At 44.9% G+C, this 21836-nt stretch overlaps 4 protein-coding genes across 5 annotated transcripts; 2 read left to right on the plus strand and 2 right to left on the minus strand.

Moving 5' to 3' along the window:
• Positions 1–247: 247 nt before the first annotated feature.
• Positions 248–5240, plus strand: mat2ab (methionine adenosyltransferase 2Ab). The gene is made up of 9 exons (XM_076147521.1): positions 248–467; positions 1436–1513; positions 1609–1731; positions 1820–1932; positions 2043–2186; positions 2269–2487; positions 2570–2752; positions 2840–2973; positions 3500–5240. Exons 1-9 carry the CDS (start codon positions 374–376, stop codon positions 3600–3602), a joined length of 1191 nt encoding a protein of 396 aa, XP_076003636.1. The 5' UTR covers positions 248–373; the 3' UTR covers positions 3603–5240.
• A 5773-nt stretch (positions 5241–11013) lies between these two features.
• Positions 11014–13056, minus strand: cunh2orf68 (chromosome unknown C2orf68 homolog). Of its 2 annotated transcripts, none has more exons than XM_076147519.1 (4): positions 12870–13056; positions 12152–12270; positions 11908–12053; positions 11014–11809 (listed from the first exon to the last, which is right to left on the minus strand). In XM_076147519.1, exons 1-4 carry the CDS (start codon positions 12977–12979, stop codon positions 11687–11689), a joined length of 498 nt encoding a protein of 165 aa, XP_076003634.1. In that variant the 5' UTR covers positions 12980–13056; the 3' UTR covers positions 11014–11686. The 2 variants fall into 2 exon arrangements, with proteins under 2 accessions (XP_076003634.1, XP_076003633.1); XM_076147518.1 differs by having other exon boundaries at positions 12149–12270.
• Positions 13057–13502: 446 nt separating this feature from the next.
• On the plus strand, positions 13503–17991 carry usp39 (ubiquitin specific peptidase 39). Its single transcript, XM_076147517.1, has 13 exons — positions 13503–13686; positions 14377–14455; positions 14557–14651; positions 14740–14876; positions 15193–15345; positions 15441–15666; positions 15748–15822; positions 15972–16039; positions 16436–16624; positions 16875–17017; positions 17137–17272; positions 17377–17463; positions 17708–17991. The coding sequence occupies exons 1-13, from the start codon at positions 13608–13610 to the stop codon at positions 17759–17761; spliced, it is 1521 nt and encodes a 506-aa protein (XP_076003632.1). The 5' UTR covers positions 13503–13607; the 3' UTR covers positions 17762–17991.
• A 273-nt stretch (positions 17992–18264) lies between these two features.
• Positions 18265–21232, minus strand: sftpbb (surfactant protein Bb). The gene is made up of 11 exons (XM_076147520.1): positions 21057–21232; positions 20813–20865; positions 20547–20621; positions 20239–20361; positions 20047–20133; positions 19874–19957; positions 19581–19764; positions 19342–19484; positions 19104–19184; positions 18834–18944; positions 18265–18652 (listed from the first exon to the last, which is right to left on the minus strand). Exons 1-11 carry the CDS (start codon positions 21112–21114, stop codon positions 18617–18619), a joined length of 1035 nt encoding a protein of 344 aa, XP_076003635.1. The 5' UTR covers positions 21115–21232; the 3' UTR covers positions 18265–18616.
• Positions 21233–21836: the final 604 nt, after the last annotated feature.

Raw genomic sequence — 21836 nt, forward strand, 5'->3', positions numbered from 1 at the left:
TTGTATAGATAGTATGAGCACGAGCGTGTGTGTGAACGTAAACACAAGGTGCACGTATCTCCCACCAAAGTGTTTGTAGGGAGGCTAGCAGGTTCAGGTTCAGGCTGACTGAGCAGTGCAGCTGGCGGGCCGCGGCACTGCCGGACACATGGTGGCCATCATTCTCTACAATCCAGTCCGCCATTGGCTCAGCGCGATGCCCCGCCTTTCTGTGACGTCGGCGCGCCTGTAAATACTGGAGCTTTGCCCCTCCAACCTCGCTTCAAGTTCGGCGCAGCTCAACGGCAGGAAGGCGTCACTCCACTCCAGCACATCGCAGCCAGCATTACATCACGAACCGCATCGCTGTGTTACCGCTCAACTGGCTGTAGACATGATGAACGGACAGCTGAACGGGTTCCATGACCCCCTCATCGACGAGGACTGCTTCTTGTTCACCTCTGAGTCGGTCGGAGAAGGACACCCCGGTAAATACACACGCTGACAGCTAAGCGCGTTTTCGTTAAAATAACTAAATAGACAAAAGGTGGCGTGTTTGTCCCTTCAACTACATACCGTAACGAGTCGGTTTGCTATTAGAGCGCGGGGCCGTACGCCGCCATTCACCCGTGACCGTAACAGCCTGCAGAGCAGCGGGACCGGAGCTGGGCCGGTGACCGGGAGCACGCGCTCGCAGCTAATGTCGGTTAGCTAAGCCTCCGTACGGCTAATCCCGGCGCGCGGAGGAGAGAACGAACTGTCCGCGTCACACACACACTCGGTAACACACGCACGCACACACACACACACACACACACACACACACCGCATCTCAACCCGCTGTCTTCGTAATTGTCGCCCGTTGACGCTCTTTTTTTTATAGCTTATTTAGGCGACAATGAATCAGCGCCTGTATTAACATGCGCGAGGCACAAAGACCTGGTTTACGGTCGAGGTGTTGCCATGGCCACATGATGAAGTAGAAGGAACCAATTTGAGCGCCATGTTCACATGTCCGGCACGATTGTCTTCCGGATGACGGCCAGTCGCGCGCTCTCCTTGTTACCACATGTGCGCAAACTGTAATGGCGGCGGAGGAGAGACTCCGGAGTCACTCCCACCTAGCACGGGCCTCAGTCTGAGAATGTTCTAGGCATTTAAGTAACTCGGGACCTTATTCCGTCTGGATTCTGGTTAAAGTGACAATATTCGTGTTGACAGCTTATGTTCTTCAGCTCTTAAATTTAACCCTTCACGTGTTTTTATGAAACGTGATATTTCTCAATTGTAAGCAGCAACAGATGGATGTAGTGCGATAAAACTATGACGCATGACTTTCAGAAATGTCTTATCTGTTCATTTGCAAGCATTTTTTTATGCCTCTTAAGGTCTGTTCACTAGCTGCAGTATGTTACTAATGTCAATGTTACGGAATGCCTCTTATTTGTTTTTTCAGACAAAATCTGTGATCAGATCAGCGATGCTGTGCTGGACGCCCATCTCAAGCAGGATCCTGATGCCAAAGTTGCATGTGGTAAGCTTTGGTTGTATTCCTCCAGATGGTGAGCACAGCTGTAGTAGACTGTTAGCTTTATTGTTGTACTCAATCCCATCTCTAACCTCCTGCAGAGACTGTTGCCAAGACCGGGATGATCCTGCTGGCTGGTGAGGTGACGTCTCGTGCCACAGTGGACTATCAGAAAGTTGTGCGTGAGACTATTCGCCAAATCGGATATGATGATTCCTCCAAAGGTGTGGCCCTTAACTGCTCCTGTTTGTGATGTCAACCTTAAATGAAGCGTTTTGACTTGAGCCTTGCTTGTTCCGGTCTTGTGCACAGGGTTTGACTACAAGACCTGCAATGTTCTTGTGGCCTTGGAGCAGCAGTCTCCTGACATCGCTCAGGGTGTCCACGTTGACCGCAATGAAGAGGACATCGGGGCTGGGGACCAGGTTGGTGTTTGATGTCAAGATTTGAAACAAACATTCCAAATTGCTGTCTTTGTCTTAAGGAGAGTGTTGCTCATTTAGATCACAAAGCTTAAACCTCTTTTGCTCTGCAGGGCTTGATGTTTGGTTATGCCACTGATGAAACTGAGGAGTGCATGCCTCTTACAATTATCCTTGCCCACAAACTCAATGCAAAGATGGCTGAGCTGCGCCGCAATGGCACCCTTCCATGGCTGCGACCAGACTCAAAGACCCAGGTAGAGTGTCACATTGATCATAAGCTGTTATTTGGATTGATTGAAGGGATTCATGACATCTATATTATTCACTACTGTACAGGTGACTGTCCAGTACCGTCAGGACCGCGGAGCCATGCTTCCCGTCCGCGTGCACACCATTGTGGTTTCCGTACAGCACGATGAGGATATCTGTCTGGATGAGATGAGAGACGCCCTGAAGGAGAAAGTGATCAGGGCTGTGGTTCCCTGCATCTATCTGGATGATGACACCATCTACCACCTGCAGCCCAGCGGGCGCTTTGTCATTGGAGGCCCACAGGTGATTGTTGGGAGGAGGTGGCTTTGTAAAGAAGCACCTGCCCCTTTATTTAGTGTTGTAACGTCTCTTCTCTCCATTACAGGGCGACGCTGGTTTGACAGGGCGTAAAATCATTGTGGACACTTATGGGGGGTGGGGTGCTCACGGTGGCGGCGCCTTCTCTGGGAAGGATTACACCAAGGTGGACCGCTCAGCTGCGTACGCTGCCCGCTGGGTGGCCAAGTCTCTGGTGAAGGCTGAGCTCTGCAAGCGAGTGTTGGTGCAGGTGAGGATGCTTGTGTGTATACATTAAAGACTTCCTGTCGGTGTTTTTCCTCTGGCATTGGTGACACTTGTATATGTATTATGTTAGGTATCCTATGCCATTGGAGTTGCCCATCCTCTGTCCATTTCCATCTTCCATTATGGGACCTCCAATAAGAGTGAGAGGGAGTTGCTTGACATTGTAAAGAAGAACTTTGACCTCCGTCCTGGAGTCATTGTCAGGTAATGTATATTTTCTAAAGCCACCTGTTACTTGAATTGAGTCAGCAGCTGCTGTCTGAGTCCCATTTTACTGTGGGTGGCCCTGGTCAGGATTCAGAGTAAATGTAATCCTCCCCTGTGATCAACATGACGGGGCTATTTAGCTCAATCTTGTTCCTTTGGCTTAGCTGAAGATTTTTAGAAGCTGTAGTTCCACATGTGGACTGCAGTGGTCTTGTAAGGACAGACGTGTACGATACTAAGACTTAAGTTTCCTTGTATGAACTGGACCAGTTTAGTTTCCATCTCCAAACCGTAGTGGCCTCACTGCCCAAGGCTGAATGTTGACGGCAGGGTAAGTGTCCCAGCTTCACCAGGCTCCTCTCGACCTGAAGTCTTTGTCAAACCGGCCGCTTATCGTTTTTCTTTTTGTGGCGCTCGACACTCCTCTGGCTGATGTGAGCATATTGGCTGTGTGAGTATGATGCGTGTATTTAAGGAGGCTCTGAAGGCGACTGCTGCTAAATGTATTGATTATGTATTCCAGGGAGCTGGATCTGAAGAAGCCCATGTATCAGAGGACCGCAGCCTATGGCCACTTTGGCCGAGACTCCTTCCCCTGGGAATTGCCCAAAAAACTTAAATACTAAACCTGTTAAGCTTTTCCCCCCCCAGGCTTGTTGGTGTATACTACAGAGAAGCCACCAAGGTTCCAGGGGGTGAAATGCCCATATTCTTTCTCATATTACTGCTATGATTTTAACACATAATTCTTCCTCACGCACACACCCCCCCTCCCCCCTCTTCCTGTCTGTCCACTGTTCCCTGCTGGCTCCAGTATCATGCTGCATTCTAGGAGGCATGCTTCATAGAGCTGTATGGCCTCATAGCGCTCCGTGTTCTCCCACGTTTTGAGCTCCCCTTTCTCCTGCGATCATGCGGTCTGGTTGTTTTTCTGCATTCCACACTCCATCAAATATTGTCAGTGGTCTGTTGGGTGTCATGATGGTAGTAGCATGTTAGGCTAATCACAAAATACCGCTCTTGATTTTTTTTGGTGCTACTAATGGTGTCTGTGTGGTATCTTAATCTTTCAAGTCCATTTAAAAGCGTAATTTGACAGACAGGATCCTTGCACCTCCCTGCTGGTCTGGCTTGTCTCTAAACATTCCTCCTCGGTCTGCTACCATGGTGTCTCGGCTCAGTGCTGATTCGACCATGTTTTTGTTTGCTTTATTCCCTTGTCTTTGTGGAGGATGTTGGAATGGCACAATAAAAATTCTTGGAAAATTGGGGAAAATGCTATGCATTGAAAGCTGAAGAATAACCCAAATCTGAATCATTGTGGAGCTCTGATTGTGAGCGTAAAGCCTCGGACGCCTCTGCAGACCGTTGCTGTTTTCTGACGTACTACAGAAAAGTCAGAAGCTGCTATGTCACTGCTCTGGTCTGCAGAGGTGTCGCTGATACTCGATGATTGTGGGGGAAAATTGGGTTATGCAGTAAAAATTCAATTGAAAAAATATGTAAACGTAGTTTCACATTTGCTTTTTTTTATGGTGGTTTGAAGTGACTAAAGGGCCTTGACTCCTGCAGAGTGGATGGCTGGGTGTAGCTACAGAGAAGCCTGGCACCGTCCACGTCTCCCAGGAGCTCGTTCTCCTTTGTCTTCATGGCTAGAGATCATTTACTTGACAATTATTTATATTGTTTTCTGAAACCTGGCGTGGATACAGAGAAGCTGAGGTTTCAGACGGCAGCTTTAAAACACGGTTATTTAATCTTCTTTTGACTTGATGGTGACTTCAGTGTTTTGCTCGAGGCTGCAGAGTGTCGTACAGAAAAGCTCTGCTGCGCCGCGAGAAGGGAACGCCACTGCTAATGTTATGACATTTTAAACATTTTTTTTGTTTTTTAAATGCAGATCTTTCTAAGTGGTTTCTTTCAAAGTAATCCCCGTCTGGTGTAGTTTGAACTCTGACCTCTCCCTGTTGGACGGCAGCATTTGGTTGGTGTAGTACAGAGAAGCCAGCCTGGTTTACATGGCCGTCCTCAAGCTGGGTAGAGTTTCAACTATTGGTTTTGTTGGCGTTGCCACTTGAGGTCGTCCCGTCGGTCACAGTAAGTGTAAGAGTGCCTTTTCTATTTCCTCTACTCCCCGTCGCCCCTCCCCCTCCTATTGATATGCGTCCAACTTCCAGAGGATCAAGTAGCTCATACCGTATTATGCTTAATGTCTAGATTGGATACAGTTTCCTTCTGCTCTGTAATAAACAGCTACTCCTTTATACATGTGTTTGTCTTCTCTATGGGTTTGATTTTCTCATGAACAATAACATGGAAATGAAATGTCAGCAGTTGCTTGGGCTTCTATAAATCCACTCGGACAACTAAGTGTTCTTCTTCAGACTCTAAAAACTTCAGTGTGTGCGTCATTAGAATGGAGTAACAGATTTGATGTCTGATGTGAGACGGGTCTTTCAAGGGGACACGAGTATAAAATCGACATGAAACAAGTTATTTACAGGATTTTATATTTTTGCAGCGTATTTATCAGTCAGGTCTTTGGAAGAAAGCTTAACATTAAACTGGATCAAAGGTTAATTGCGGGACAGGAATGCTCCAGTTACGCTCCAGCAGACGGCATCAAACCCTTCACAGGTGGCTGTAGTCAATGTGCTCTTTAATTTCTACAGGGTGTTGCTGATGTGAGCCACTTTCTCATGTGTCCATAGCAGCACTGACCTCTGGGGAGGTTCATATTTGACAAATGTGCCAAGCCAGCAATGAAAAAGGTCACAGTACATTCAGTGTGGTAGACCCATTCAGTGCTTGCTGCCTTTGGAAGCAGCTGACTTCCATGTTGGTTCCGGGGGAAGTTATTTTCACACTAACCAGCATCTGTCTGCTTACACAAACGTAAAACTTGAACAGCACTGACGAGAGCATTCCTGTGTTACATGCACTAACAGAGCCCAGGCAGAGACTGAATCTTAATTGTAATTTGCAGCTCTTTACTGTGGTGACGGTTGTGTAATGAGCAATCAAACCTGGGGCTCTTTCGGTGTCCTGATGTGAACCTCCATACAGGTAAAGACGTCCCTTAAATAGTCTCCTAGAATACATTGTGTCCCAGTTCCACAAACTCTAGTCTACACTGTGCTCCTGTCTGTGACCTATATTTGGCAGTTTGCAGTGCGCAAGAAATAAAAATTAGTGTTGCGTTCCATTGCGATGAGTGAAAACTTTGACCCTTCTGACACTTTTACCTATTCTCTTACATGAGAGCTGGTTTGGACCTAAATGCCAATGTGACTCCTGAATGGCAAATGTCAAATGAAGCCCAGTGTTGCATCCGAACACTAGAGTGGCAGTGGAATGAAAGAAAATGTCTCAAGATGACAAGTTTCATTTGATCAATGAGTTTGCACAGCGGCTACTAATGGATTTGATGTATTTAATGGTGTGTTAAAATGCAAAGCTTGCACAAACTGAGCTTTATTAGCTCTGTTATTGTAGTTTCTTTGTGAAAGGTCGTTCTTAACACGCAATTATACACAAAAAGTTCATACTTTCTCTAGTACTTTACTACATTCTCACAATGTATCAATGTAGGCTTGCCTGGGAAATGAAGCCTATTTAGTCTAACAGACATTCACATAGAAAGAGAGCTTCAAGACACAACAGGAGCCTTGGCATGGGAACACAGCAGATGAAGAACAAGGCACAACATCATCTTGGAGCCTCATTCCCAGAGAAAGGAAACTCACATGGAATACAGCAACACGGCTGTGAGCGTGTTGAAAGTAAAGCAACTGGCAACATACAGGATGACAAAGCTGGAGTGCCTATGTAGATCATCAGAGCTCTAGTGGTGTGCTGCAATGATGACAAACATTTCAGACGAAATTCCCGGCATTAGGTATTAGGGCCTCTGGTATAATGCCAGTTAAACAAATGAGATACGATCAGAATTTGCTTATCAAAACGCTGTTCTTTCCCAGAGGTCCTTGTTATTATCAACAGGGTGGATATTATTTTCCAGCCATGATCCCACGTTCAGTCAAGGAAATTGGCTTCAGTTTGCATCATTGGATAGCACAGATACAGGGGCAGAAGTGTGTGTTCATACACTGCTGTACACTGGTGCGATTGTGTTACTGGTGACCTACTGAGTTGTCCACTTCTAGCCAGTAGGGTCAGCTGGCTGGGTCAGAAAGGACAGCACAAGCAGGCGTCATCACTTTCATAGATAGATGGATAGGTAGGTCGATAGATAGATGCCTCCATGTGCTCACAGGCAGAAAATCACTCTGAGATTTTGGATTAAATCTCACTAGAGTGAAGGATTTGCAGAGCTCTTTCTGTGCTGAACTGTAATCCGATGAGCTGCTTCACCATAATTAGATGCGGCTTGTTACTGTACCACACACATCTTGCCAGCTTTGCAAATTAATGAATGGACTCTGGTCCTCGCATCACTGAGGTAGATTGAGTTTCAGTGCTATAAAAAGAGGACAAGTACGCACTTGTGCTTGACACCAAAGATTTTAATAGGAGCTCTAAAACCTCCTACAGGTCGAGGAGGAACGTTTATAATTAAAACGATGGCACATTTATCAGCATGGCAGCACTTCATGTACCACATGAATGTGGAAGAAACAAAGATGCTAAGCCAGTAACATTTGTAAATATCTGCTAATACTGTAGCTAGATGCTAGCTCTGGTCTTAACAGATGTCGGGCAGCATTGCTTGTCTTGGAAAGCTGTCACTGCTTATTTTACAAACAGAGTACGTCACTGCAGCTACAGTACATGAAACACCAGGCATGAGTTGTAGTATTAATGCTCAAGTGTCATCATCCAACTGGTGTCCTGTCCGCTCTGTGAGTGCAGCAGCTGTGCATTTCCCCTGCCAAGCTCACACAGGCTTCTATTTTTAAGCTCTGGAGGGTGTGTGTGCATATGTGTGTGTGGGGGGTTACCATTGTACAAGCCTTGAATGGACAAGTTCACTCACTACAGCACAGCTGACACCCTGATACTTTGGATTTCAATGTTCACACGCTGCAGTTTTTTGAGTAAATGCATTCTCTCTGCCAGTCACCGGACGTTTGCTGTAGAATTTTTGTGTTGCTCCATAACAAGTTGGACCAAAGAAGAAGAAATAATGCAGTAAAACCGACTTAATGAAGAGGTCAGAGGGCAACGGCATGGGCACCACAGGAACCCAAATATGAAAGATGGAACACAGATTGACAGAAAATGAGACGGAGGGCATAGGCACTTTTAATTTAAGCCGACACGGCGGCTCAGAGTGTTAAGTGAGAGGGGTGATGGTGGGTCAGCTGCTTGGTCAGCCCACTGCCCACTGACCTCAGCCTTAGGTGATACAGTGACATACATGATACAGTGTGGCCAGAGTGCTGTTCCTCTGCTATTTACTATTCAAAAGTCAAATCAAACCCCACTCTTTGCCTTTTCATCTTCATATTGGCTTTGATTTGAGTATTTTATCCATGAAAGTACTGAACATACAACCTAAACACTGGTGAACTGAAAGCATAAAGCTCAATGTGAAGTCCATTAGAATCAGGAAGCATTGAAAAAGTGGGACCGAGCTCTTGAAATTGAAAAAGTTGAAATTGTTGTACCTTTCTGATGAATCACAGCTCAGGTGCATGTAAAGTTACAAACATGCACATTATGCTCCTGATAAATTCACATTTTTATCATTATTATGACCAATATGAATGTTGGCTGGTTTGTATTTGTATTTGCCCAGTGTTTCAGTTAATGTGTGTGACTTGTGTTATATGTTATTATTGTCCGGACAATCTATCACACTAATGACTGTAAAGGTGAAAATTATTGGACCTCTACCTTCTCCATCATTTCCAATTTGACATTTAACCAATCCTATCTTCCCACAGTCGAGTGTAGACTGTTATTAATATGTGTTTAAACTCAGTGAGTCACCTTGCTGCCCTGCCCAGCTGCTTCTGAACAGCTTCATACATTCATGACAACTGAGAATGTGATGAGGGCTTTGAATAAAAGAGGAAAAACATTTGAGACATCATGAAGGTAAGCTGGCAATGTAAGACTGAAACAACACAACAGGCTAGGAATAAGTGAAAACGTGTGCATAATCTGGAAATAGGATTCTGTAACGTGATATGATACTACGGTACGATACTTCAGATCATGGCAACAGGTGCAGTTGTTCCATTTTCTTCTTCTCTTCCTGGAGGCAATAATAAGCAAACCTGTACTGATAGAAGTCAAAGCCTCCCAGCTGGTTATGTAATCTGTTATTGTGAGTACACACTGAGGGGGAAAGTGTGCAAGTGTGTGTGTCAGTTGTGTAGTTTTCAGCATATTGGGAAATGGGGAATCAGGGGGTAATTAGGTAATCAGCAGAGTGGGAGACATAGGAATGCTCCCCCCCCCCCCCCCCCCCCTCACAGCTCTGGTCACATGCTGTCGCAGGAGTATAAAGGGAAGTTGGAGAGGAGGGAGTGGAGAATGGAAGGGGTGTGAATCCTATCCACCAATTGGGTGGGAAAGCAGCCTGGATATGTATCTTCATGCCGCTCCAGAGAGGCAGCCGTGTGATCTGAGGATAAAGTTTGCATTCATGAAAACAATTAATTCAGTCTTGTGCAATACTGGATCAACAGCTTATCGTTACAAAGGTCCTAAGCCCTTTTCCTCAGCCATAGGGCAATACAGTCAGTCTGCAGCAGTATCAGGATCAGCCACATGTTCTTTTACTGTGGTATAATGTAGTGGAGAACCTGATGTCATTGAATGTTTACTGTATAACTGATGTAACTGGATTGTTCTCACTGGTGGGGTTGTTCCAGGTGAGAGTCCAATGCTACTTTGTAAAGACTCAAATGAATACAGAAGTAGAATGGAAGCCTTATCTGCTGCAACAGTGTGCTCCTGCCCAAGAGTCCGGAGAAGTGCATGAAAGAGAAGAAGAGCAATTGAAACAGACGCCACATTGTTCTTCAGGTCTTTTCTCTCTTTGCGGGAAAAGGAAATCAAGAAGAACACAGACGGCCTGGGAAAGATGGGCACAACAGTGGGGGGGTGGGGGGTGGGAGTCCAAATGAGTTTAACAGCCATCCAGATCATTGCCAACATAAACAAGTGGTTCAACAAAGCTGCATTCAGTCCAGAGACGACAAAATAAAAGGAATTTAAGCAATGACATATTATTCGAACATAATCCAAGAAGCAAGATTTTCAGATGCTGTTGAGTTAAAGTAAAACATGATGAATCTGCTTTGGTGTGTAGCTGTGTTGTTGCACTCTGCTGGATTTGGCAGTAATGCAAGTGAAGAGTGACAGATAATAATGAATTCATCTTTTGTGTTTCTGGTTTTAGACTTCACCTAAAGCATTTAGAGCAGATGAACTTGTTCCATTGAGTGTTCCACATGCAAACATGCTTGGAAGTCACACACACACAAAACAAAGGCATAGATGAAATGCTGGAAACTGAAACTGTACACATGTATCAACACACTCATTATCGGCAAAGCGCTCTGAGGCCTAGATGGGCTGTTGTTCCACCTGATTTGCTTCATGACTCTGATCTTCTCATAATCATTCAACATAATTTGACTTGTCAGTGAAGCTTCCAGTGAAGTGGCAGCAGGTGAACTTTGTCTGTGGTAGCAACACAGGATAGATTGATCTGTAAAATGACAATACACCATTTTACTATGCGGCTAAAATCTAAAAACCCAAAACAAATGAAGATGGATTAAAAATGAGGGATAATCTCACTTCAGCTGTTTTTTGACAAACAGCAACTTCGGAGCTACTGGAGTTGAAATTCTGCTTCACACTGCCACCTGCTGAACATACACGTGAAGTATTCAACCGTCTGCACTTGATTACCCTTGCAAATCATTCATTGGCGCTTAGAGAAACCCAGGGGTGTGGATTGGTGGAAGGATTTCCATTTTAAAATGTTAAATTCCTTAAACTGTTTACTTTGGCTTTTTCTCGACGCATTTTATGGCTGATGGCTTCCTAAACTGAACACTGAGACACATTTTGACAAGAATAAATGGCTTTTATGTTTGCGTCTGAGACAGAGTCTGTGTCAAAAATATTACAGTATCAAAAAATACAAATAAAAAATAAAAAATTCCTTTCAACAACCTAAAATAAATTAGACTACAGGAGTGGATGATGTCACACAAACACCTCATCACAGTTACATCCACACTCATCAGCTCATCGTGGAGGAAAGCTCAGATCTCACATTGTGAAGTGTAACAGTTTGCTGAGAGACGGATTCAGATTCATTCACAGAGCTTTAGCTAAATGTTTAGGTTGTTAATTCATCTCCATTCCTGTAAACAGCAGAAACACACTCAATGTTACGCCGTGACAGCAACACGTCGCTGCTTCGTGTCATTCAGTCGATGCTTCCGTAGGTCCGGTCAACCTGAAGCTGTGAGTGGTGACTCAGAGGTGACAGTCCGACGTGAATGAAATGTAATAAATATGAAAACAGTCCGTCCTGACCACGCTGTGCTGAGTGCTGTTCATTCATTTCCAGGATGAGTGAAAACAAAAAGACTTGGCTCGGCTGTGGGAGATGAAGAGTCGCTGCTTCTTCTTCTTCTTCTTCCATTGATCATCAGGAGCTTGACTCGATGTGCTGCTCCACACATCTCAACATAGTCATTCTCTTTGACAGCACCATTCAGCGTTTGTCTCTTCGTTTGTCCATTTCCTTTTGAATCCTCGCCTGCAGAGCCGCCCTCATCGCTGAATCCAGGATGTTCTTCTCTGCAACTCGCTCCACCACCTTCTCAGGCTTATCCTCCTTTACAAACACAAACGCAAACAACATGGTGAGGCTGAAGCAAAGCCATGAAAGGATCAAGGAATACATGGAAGCAAAAACAGAGGACGTGCGTTCACCTTATGCACGATGAAGGAGGTGATGGTGCCGGAGTCAGCCTGATAGTCCAGCCAGAAGAGCTCAGTCCCATGAGTCTCTGTCTCTGTGCTTGACTCGCTCTCGTTGGACTCCTCGGCCTCAGCGCCAGCTCCTGGCTCTGATCCGTCTGAAAACAAACACACATGTTTCTTTAACTCTCTCTAATGGATTTTGCAGAAACATAATAAAGCAGCAGATTCAATTTATCAGGAGCATTCTTACGTCGTCGTCGTCGTCGAGGGTGATACACTTGGATGTCAGGTCGTCGGGGGCGTTGGGGAGTCGTGGTGTGTCGCTGCTTCTGGAGCTCTTTGGCCTGCTTCACTTCCTTGTCATAGCTATCTCTAAAGACACAGAAAATAAATCAGGCTTCTGTTGAGGTGAAGCAGGCATCCATCATACTCACTGCACTGGAGTGTGTAACATGATCAGTTAACTATTTATGTCCTGACCTGGATCCTGACCAGAGCCAGACTGACATTACAGCAACTATTGGGTGATATTTGTTCATTAAAGATATACTCATGATACATTTACTACATTTAATTTAAAAAACACGGTATTTTAACGGATATTTAGCAATTATTTTTCTTAAAATTTGAATTGTCATATTTATTTGATTTATAATCACATTATAATCATAACTATACTGCTTTCGTGTGTAAATATGTCACTTTTACTGTCGTTTTCTATAATAAGGTTTCAGTGTAAAACATTCCTCGGTGTTGATCTCAGTACTTGTGTTTGTCTGTGTGTAGTGTTTTGTTCGGAGGTGGCTCATCTGCACCTATGCGAGCTAGCAGTGTACTGAACATCACTGATCCATCACAGAACAGACTTCCACTCTTAGATCGGATCAGATCTCAGTTATAGATCATAAACATCATGTGTTTGAATGTCATGGCTTAGCATGCAGGCTAACAGCGTTTAGCCTATCGGTCACCTGGCAATCTGGTTCCTCCGAATATGGTGCAGGAACCCATGGCTCATATCCAAACGGCCCGAGCGTTTATATTTAAGCTCATCGGCTTCGTCGTCTCTTAAAATGTCCATTTCAACATTGAATATACTGGCAGTGTCTGGGAGCTAATGTTGCTAATGACTGCAACAAGTACTGTGCAACCCGCACAAAGCTACGGAGAAGCAAGTTGGCCAATTACGACCCTCCCGGTGTTTATACAGTGAGGGGTTTCAAACGCTTTTCATTCGCTGAATATATTTGATGTGGAGTTTAATAGTGCAGCCCCTTTAATGCGTGCAATTTATTATTGTTTTAATGGAATTCTTCGGAACTTGACAACATTGTAAATAATTATACTTCCGACATTCAATTAAGAGTGAAAAGGAAGGTTTGTTTGGAAACACCAGAAAAAAAAGTAATCGATCAGTTATTAATGACAAAAATAACGAAACATGACATGAATATATTTTTGTAAATATTGATTTATCTAACAATTAAACTAGGACGGTAAACCAGAATAATTATTACTTTATTAGTTTTTAGAGAGAACCTTAATTTGTGTCAAACTCCGGGTGAAGTTGTAGTCGGCCATTTTTTTTATCGTACGTAGCGCGTAGTTGCTTGCTGCACACATACACACACACGGGGTTGAGCCATTCATCGTCTTTAAGTAAAGTTCAACATTTTCTTTAGATTTTCCAATTAGCTGGGTGAAGGCCAATGCTTCAGATTGATGCAATGGTTTCTTTGAAGCGAGAAAGGCCTACTGAGGTAGACGAAGACGACGAGGAAGAAGGAGGTAGGCTTATATACTTCTATCGTTAGCCGACAGCTAACTGGCTAACGCTAAACTGAGAGTATGTTCGATTTCGTGTTTTGGGCGGACAAAGAGGCGGCGCAAAAGTATCAGTTCGGTGAAGGCCTTTGACCTAATGCACCGCCACTACAGCGCACGAGCCTGTGAAACAAAACAAACTCCCAAAGACTGGAGTTGCTACCTTGCTAGCTGCTCTCATCTGAAAATGAGCGCTGTATCGTTTATGCGTTTACATTAAAGACGTAATAAAGCGTCAGAAACATGTGTGCTTTACATTTATTAGGTGATTTCCGTGGTTTGCAAAATATAAAAAGCGCTTCTTGTTTTTTTTCTGTTCTGTTTTTGCACATTTGTTTTGGCTGAACGCGCTACATTTGAGTACAGGAAGCTTGAGGTGTGTTTAAGGACTGGAAGTGAAGATCTAATGTGATTTTATTTTAGAGGTTAAATTCTCAACCTCGCCTCTACATGCTCTTTCAGAACTTTCAGAACCCGTCCAATACATCTATTATCACAGAGTAATATGATTTAAACTAGTTTAACATGATATTACCGGACTTTATTGGACTCTAATGGACGACTAACTGGCTTGTTGAAAGGTTACACTGTGTTGTTTAGTTTGTTTGTAATTCAAACTACCTGCACTCATCAAGCAATACCTTCCTGATCTAGTGGCAGCCAAAGTAGGACGAGGACGAGTCGCAGAGGACCGCAGAAGCCGGCACTGTCCTTACCTGGACACCATAAACAGGCAAGATGGAGTTCCTGAAGAATTGTCAATGGAGGGTAATAACTCTCCATCCTGTCCTCCTCCTCATCTTCATCACCCTCTTTTGTCTGTTAACCCTCTAGGAGCGTGCTGGACTTTGACTTTGAGAAGCTCTGCTCCATCTCTCTGTCCCACATCAACGTCTACGCCTGTCTCATCTGTGGGAAATACTTTCAAGGTCAGTCGCTCCTCTGAAGGTTTCTCTGGGGATTTGTTGTGTTTTGGCTATTTTTGTTTTTTATTGACCGTGTTTACTTCTGTTCCAGGCAGAGGTCTGAAGTCTCACGCGTACACACACAGTGTTCAGTTCACACATCACGTGTTCCTCAATCTGCACACGCTCAAGTTTTACTGTCTGCCTGACAATTATGAGATCATCGACTCGTCACTGGAGGACATCACGGTACGTTTACTCATGCTTTGACTTTTCATCTTATCCTTTCAATTTCAACATTACGAGTTCCATACTGAATGTTGGGTTAAATTAATGATGTTGTGTGGTATTTTTGTGTATCATGTTATTTCTGTTGGGATGAATTGAAGTACTTTTAATACTGAAAACAAACTGTGGCACTGTACAGTTGTATGAACTTTCTTGACCGTTGTCTACGTGCAAAGTGAACGCTTCTGTCTCTGTGGCCATGAGATCCATTTTTATTTTGTTGATGTTCTGGACGTTATCATCTGTGTGTAATGTGTTGACCCTCGTCTCTCTGCAGTATGTGCTGAAGCCCACGTTCACCAAGCAGCACATCTCTGGGCTGGACAAGCAGGGGAAGCTGTACCGAGCGTACGATGGCACCACCTACCTGCCCGGCATCGTGGGGCTCAACAACATCAAGGCCAATGACTACGCCAACGTGGTGCTACAGGTAAGAAGAGCCATCACAACGGACATTATAATAAACACACACACACACACACACACACTCCCTCTGCAGTGTCTTTTCCTTCCTTATTTCCCCAGGCCTTTTCCAATGTTCCACCATTGCGGAATTACTTCCTGGAGGAGGAGAACTACAAGGACATCCGCCGGCCTCCGGGTGACATCATGTTCCTCCTGGTGCAAAGGTTTGGAGAGCTGATGCGCAAACTTTGGAACCCAAGGAACTTCAAAGCTCACGTGTCTCCGCATGAAATGTTGCAGGCTGTGGTTCTGTGCAGCAAGAAGAACTTCCAGATCACCAAACAAGGTGAGACTCACACCTGACTGCACACTTCAGCCTTGACACACACACACGCTGGACGCTGACTGACTGCTCTCTTTCCTGCAGGAGACGCTGTGGACTTCATGACGTGGTTCCTGAATGCTATGCACGGAGCTCTGGGTGGCACAAAGAAGAAGCAATGTAAGTGGGAGTAGATATGAAGATGATGATCTGTTGTGTGTCTGGAACATTAACACTGTGTTTATAGGGAACGTATTAGGAAGGATCTGCTTAAAATGCTTCTTATGATATGAATGATTGAATAAACATCTGTCCTTCTGTCTTTACAGCGAGCATTACCAAAGCATTCCAGGGCTCCATGCGGATCTTCTCCAAGAAACTTCCACATCCTGATTTGGTGAGCTTGCTTACGTTAAACTCATTTATTATAGAGAGTGGAAATGTTTTACTGTTAGTGAAGTAAGGATGCTTCATATATAAGACTCTAATCTGTCATACAAGCTTTCAAGATGGAGACGAGCCGACTTACTCACGTTGTCAGATTTGACTCTTATCTGTCAAAATTAAAGACTTGTTGAACATTGTCTGCATTTTAAGGTGTTTGTCTTTAGGCAGTTAAAGTGACACTGTGATGTAAACAGAAGCCGTTTAACTGGAGGAGTAATCTGTGAAGCACTCTAACACAAACCAGTCCTCTGCTGCTGAAGTCTAAGATCCTATTTGTTATTTGAAGTCGGTAACCGGTCACATACGTTTTTTGATCAAATCTCCATGTGCTCTCATAAATCTTTAGCTGCCAGAGGAGAAGGAGGCGTTGTTACTGACGGAGGAGTACCAGGAGCAGATGTCTGAGTCCACCTTCCTTTTCCTGACCCTTGACCTCCCGACTGCTCCGCTGTACAAGGATGAGAAGGAGCAGCTTATTATTCCACAGGTTCCACTCTTCCACATCCTGGCTAAGTTCACAGGCACCACAGAGAAGGTACGCTCCCCTTAAAATCAATGAATCCCCAAGCAGTGAAATAGAAACGTTTCACGTATTGAAATGTGCTTATGGTCTAAAATGGTTTCCAATCTGGCTCATGTCAGATTTTGCAGACTGATAGTGATGTGACTGAGGTGATTGATAACTTGGCTTAGCCCCGCCCCCTTCAGATTCCACCCTGACACCATTATGTCTCTGTAACCTGACACACACGTGTTGTGTCTTCTCTGCGTCTTTGCGCGTTCAGGAATACAAAACCTACAAAGAGAATTTCCTGAAGCGGTTCCAGTTGACCAAACTTCCCCCGTACCTCATCTTTTGCATCAAAAGATTCACCAAAAACAACTTCTTTGTGGAGAAGAACCCAACCATCGTCAACTTCCCCATCACGTAAGTGCTTCTGATGTCTCTAGATGAAATACATGGTGTAACTACAAATGTGAGTTCATTGAGTGTTTATGCCTCATTATAAATTAGTTTTCTTTAACATTGTCACTTTGCTTCACCAGGAATGTGGACCTTCGTGAGTACTTGACAGAAGAGGCCCAGGTGACGGAGAAGAGAACGACCTATGACCTGGTGGCTAACGTGGTGCATGATGGGAAACCCACGGAAGGAGCCTACAGAATCCACGTTCTGCATCATGTAAGCTACAGCTAGATTGTTCTTCCTGAACTTTCCCTGTTTTCCGTCATTATGTTTGAAGAGTCAGATGGTGCTGATGTGTGTTTGTGTGTGTGGTTGATCAGGGAACTGGGAAGTGGTACGAGATGCAGGACCTGCAGGTGACCGACATCCTCCCACAGATGATCACGCTGTCAGAGGCCTATATACAGGCAAGTCACAGGGCTGTGTGTGTGTGTGTGTGTGTGTGTGTGTGTGTGTGTGTGTGTGTGTGTGTGTGTGTGTGTGTGTGTGTGTGTGTGTGTGTGTGTGTGTGTGTGTGTGTGTGTGTGTGTGTGTGTGTGTGTGTGTGTGTGTGTGTGTGTGTGTGTGTGTGTGTGTGTGTGTGTGTGTGTGTGTGTGTGTGTGTGTGTGTGTGTGTGTGTAATGAGTCTAATATGAAACGTTGTCCTGCAGATCTGGAAGAGACGAGAGGCTGACGACGACACAAACAACCACACGGGGGCGTAAGACACCCAGGAGAAACTGGCCAGAAGTGATGTCATTATATCTGAAGCATTGGGTAATAACGACAAAACAGAATCTCCCATGATGCACCGGGGAGAGGATCATGACTTTTTTTCCATTTGGAGAACAGAAAGTTCATGTAAATGTCTTCATGTTTCCCTCCACCCTTTTATCTTTCTGCTGTGTGGAATTTGTAAAATAAAGCAGAGCCAAGACACAAAGCTGTCTGCATCGCTGTGTTTGTGTGTTCAACGCTCCGCTCTGACCTGGTGCTCCATCGTTCGTTCGTTCGTGCGTGCGTGCGTGCGTGCGTGCGTGCGTGCGTGCGTGCGTGCGTGCGTGCGTGCGTGCGTGCGTGCGTGCGTGCGTGCGTGCGTGCGTGTGTGTGTGGAAACAGGATGAAGATGATGCTCAACATAAACACTTTGACTTGGGTTTGAATAGAAAATGAGACAGAAATGAGACTGAAGACCTCTTAAGTTAAAAACAGAAACGTCCTCCACACGACTCGTCCAAACGTCTTTAATGCATCTTCAGATTCATTACAGATGAAACCATGGTTACATTTTAATGACCTCTTTCATATTGATACAGAGGATGAAGCTGACAGGAGCTCAGTCTCAGTCTGACAGCTCGTCTCATGCAGACTGCAGTGTGTCATGTTGATATATATGTGTGTGTGTGATTGATGAGCTGAATGAAGCAGCGCTCTACAGCAGAGACAGCAGGTGACTTGTAACGCTTTAAGCTATGGAAGCATTTATGTTTACAACGAGTAAACAAGAATCAGTGCAATATGTTTGTAAAAGTATCGGTGCAAATAGTTTTAAAAACCCAGGGAGTCTGGCTCCTCCCTCTTTACTGCCACACACGCTTCTCACAGAACGCCACGTACTGGAGACAGGAAGGAGAAAGAGAAGGTTTATATGTTAAAGATAAACAAATACAGTATGTTTAATGGTGTAAGATTCAGACAACATTGCCAGTTTTACTCAATGACTAGATTGTCATATGTGGTAATGGTGTCCATGTTTAGATTTTGTGGCATCTGTTCTTGTCAACACTGAACTCTTACCCCACAGGTCTGGGCGGTCATCATGTCTTTGCACCAGTAGCTCGGCCCCCAAGTGCATCGATTCTTCCCCAGAGGCTCCACAGTCGTCTTCACGGTGCACAGCTCGGCACTCTGCATGAAGGATCAGACAGAAAACGGATGAGAAACTAAAGTGGAGCACTGGAATCTAGGAGTGCAGCACAGCAAGTCGCTTAATTAGGAGACATGGGTGTTATTGATCCTTTCATTCCATTTTGCACGGATCTCTAATGTAAAGGAACATATTCTTACCTCACACACATCTGGATAGGCCTTCTGGTTTTGCAACACCTTCTGTAGCCGGGCGCCGTAGATCTTGGTGAACGCCTCACACTGAAACAAAGCACCAGAAGAACAATGAGTCGTTTCCTGCTTAATAAGTAGTGTGTGGCTGTGTGTGTGTGTGTAAGAGTCACTGGGAGGCTTGAGTTGAAAATTATAGATAATGCAGTTAGTGGAAAATGTCATGAGTGTGTGTTTAGGGCCAGACCTTGGGGATGGCACGAGGGTGCAGCGAACACACAGACTGGAGGAAAGAGGAGGCCTGGGTCTCTGTGGCGTTGAGGCCGAGGTGGAGGCGACTCAGCACAGCCAGTGTGCGACACGACTCGCAGTCTGAGGGCAGGAACGTCTCTGCGGGCGAGGTCAGGCAGAAAGAGAGTGTGAGGAAGTGAGAGGGACGGATCGGGCGGGTTGGCAAAAACTGCCATCATAAAACGGGAAACTGACCTTTAGTGGTTACTTCCTGGAATAAGCAGAGATGCAGCAGAGCACAGATGGAGTGAGGAGCAGCTGAGGATAACAGGAACTCGATGATCTCGGCGCCGTATTTCTCCACAAAATCGTCACACTCCTCCTTGTAGCTTTCGGGGAGAAGGTCACAGACCTCCGTCATGAGCTTCTGTAAGGTCTCCTGCCAGGAGAGAGAGAGAGAGAGAGAGAGAGAAAGAGGATTGATGATGCCTCACATAATGAAGGGTTTGCACCTCAAACAAGACAAAGAAACACAAAAGAGTCATCACCTCAGTCATGTTTTTGGGTAACAAGGTCTCCAGTTTCTTTATGACGTACACACACAGCGTGCATGTTGGGTTGAGCTGCTGCTCCTAGAGGAAGAGGATTCATAGAGATGTGTTTGTAGAAAAAGAGATCAGATGATTCACTTTGACTTCCCCTGATTCTGTCTCATACATACAGCAGCAGTGGCCTGGTGGGTGAGCTTCACTTCCTGCCCTGACTGAACAGCACAGAGTCCAAAGAACTTACAGGCCTCATCGGGATTCTGCCCAAAGAACAACACACAGATGTGATCAGAAACAAAATACACACAGAGTTTAAAATACAACACATTACATCATCTCAACACGTAAACAACCTAACGCCTCACCAGGTCCCCGGCCGTGTGCTGCAGGACTTTAGGCAGATACGTCTTCACCTGTGAGTCGCACTGTGCCGTCTGCTCTGAGGGAAGGCGGCGGCACAGAGAGTGCAGGGACTCGTAGATCGCCTCCTGAAACACAGCAGGAGAGTTAGTGTGGCTTCTGTCCGCTGAGACTCTGAGACATCATCTATATTTCATGTGCCAAAGCCAGTAAACATTGTTATTATACAATCAGAACACAGGCGAGACAGAAGTGCTGGATCATTGTGAGCAGATAAGATGGCCACCGGTGCCTGTGAGGCCTTTACTCTTACCAGAGTGTGTTTGCTGGAGATCATGTTGGTTGAGACCTCGATGATCTGGCTGCATTCTGCACAGACGCCTGGTGTCTGAGAAGAGAGGAGCACCAGTGAGACGCAGTAATATGATGAGATACATGGATAACTGAGCATTAGGACGGAAGAAATCCTCCTTATTTAGTAAATCTATATGATTTAAAACACATCATGACTTTATTTCCTCTCTCTGTGGCTGAATACACAAAACAGACTTAACCAAAAGCAAAACCAACCAATCTCACCAAAGATTTACGAGAGACGGACAAGAGAGAATCTGTGAAGGACTTGGAGTCTCCTGGGAGAGAGACAGGCAGAGAGAGAGAGACAGGCAGAGAGAGAGAGAGAGAGAGAGAGAGATCACACCCTTGTTTACGTTAACATGTTTTGTCCTTCATCCTATGACATCATCATCTATGTGGGCCGATCAGGTGACTGTAATGCAGTGAGATTCTCGGTGTGTCGCGCTCAATCAAACGCTCGTCTTACCGGGACGCAGAGACAGAGACACCGCGCAGATCACCAGCATGAAGCCGAACGCCGCCATGGTGCAGAGACGCGCAACGACGAAGACGACGAGACGAGGTTTCCTGGTGTGTCAGGAAAACATCAGCTGCGTTATTAGTCCGTAACGGCGGAAACGCAGGTTGACTGCTTCGCCCAATCAGAATGGCGGATCAGAACGCGCAGTCGCAGTCGATTATTTATATATTTATTTTCTTGATATGAAAAACATACGACTGATCTCGAACCTGCATGACCTTGAGCCTTGAGGTCAACTTGATGACTGCACTATAACAAGGAACAGGCACGAGCGTAGACTGTGGGCATGTGTTGCGTCATTCGGAATTATTTATTGTAGAGTATTTTAAAGAAAAAAGAAACATGCTAAAGGATCTAAAATATGACAACCAAAGTGTCAGCATATGATAATGAAATAAGGCTGTTTTTTAATTTGCTTTCTTATTTTTTAATGATACATATTTCCTCCTATCACCATGTCAATAGTGTTAGTTTATTATTGATAGATTTAAACCCCCGCCTTTTATCTTTATTTCCCTCCACCTTCCTCATGTGTGTGTGATCAAATCAGTTGAATGTTGACACAAAGATGAGAGTTTGGAATTTTCTCGTCGTTATTTTTGGACCTTCTGGACTGCAGAGTTCAGTGCCGTTCCTGTTTGCTTCACAACATGACCGCTAGATGGCAGCAAAGCAGATCCTGATAACAGAACAGACATGGAGCAGATTGACAGATCGCCTCAATGG

The sequence above is a fragment of the Genypterus blacodes genome, unplaced genomic scaffold, assembly GCF_046128005.1.
Source record: "Genypterus blacodes isolate CSIRO-AG114 ecotype Tasmania unplaced genomic scaffold, CSIRO-AGI_Gbla_v1 ptg000038l_1, whole genome shotgun sequence".
In the NCBI taxonomy this organism is placed as follows: domain Eukaryota; kingdom Metazoa; phylum Chordata; class Actinopteri; order Ophidiiformes; family Ophidiidae; genus Genypterus; species Genypterus blacodes.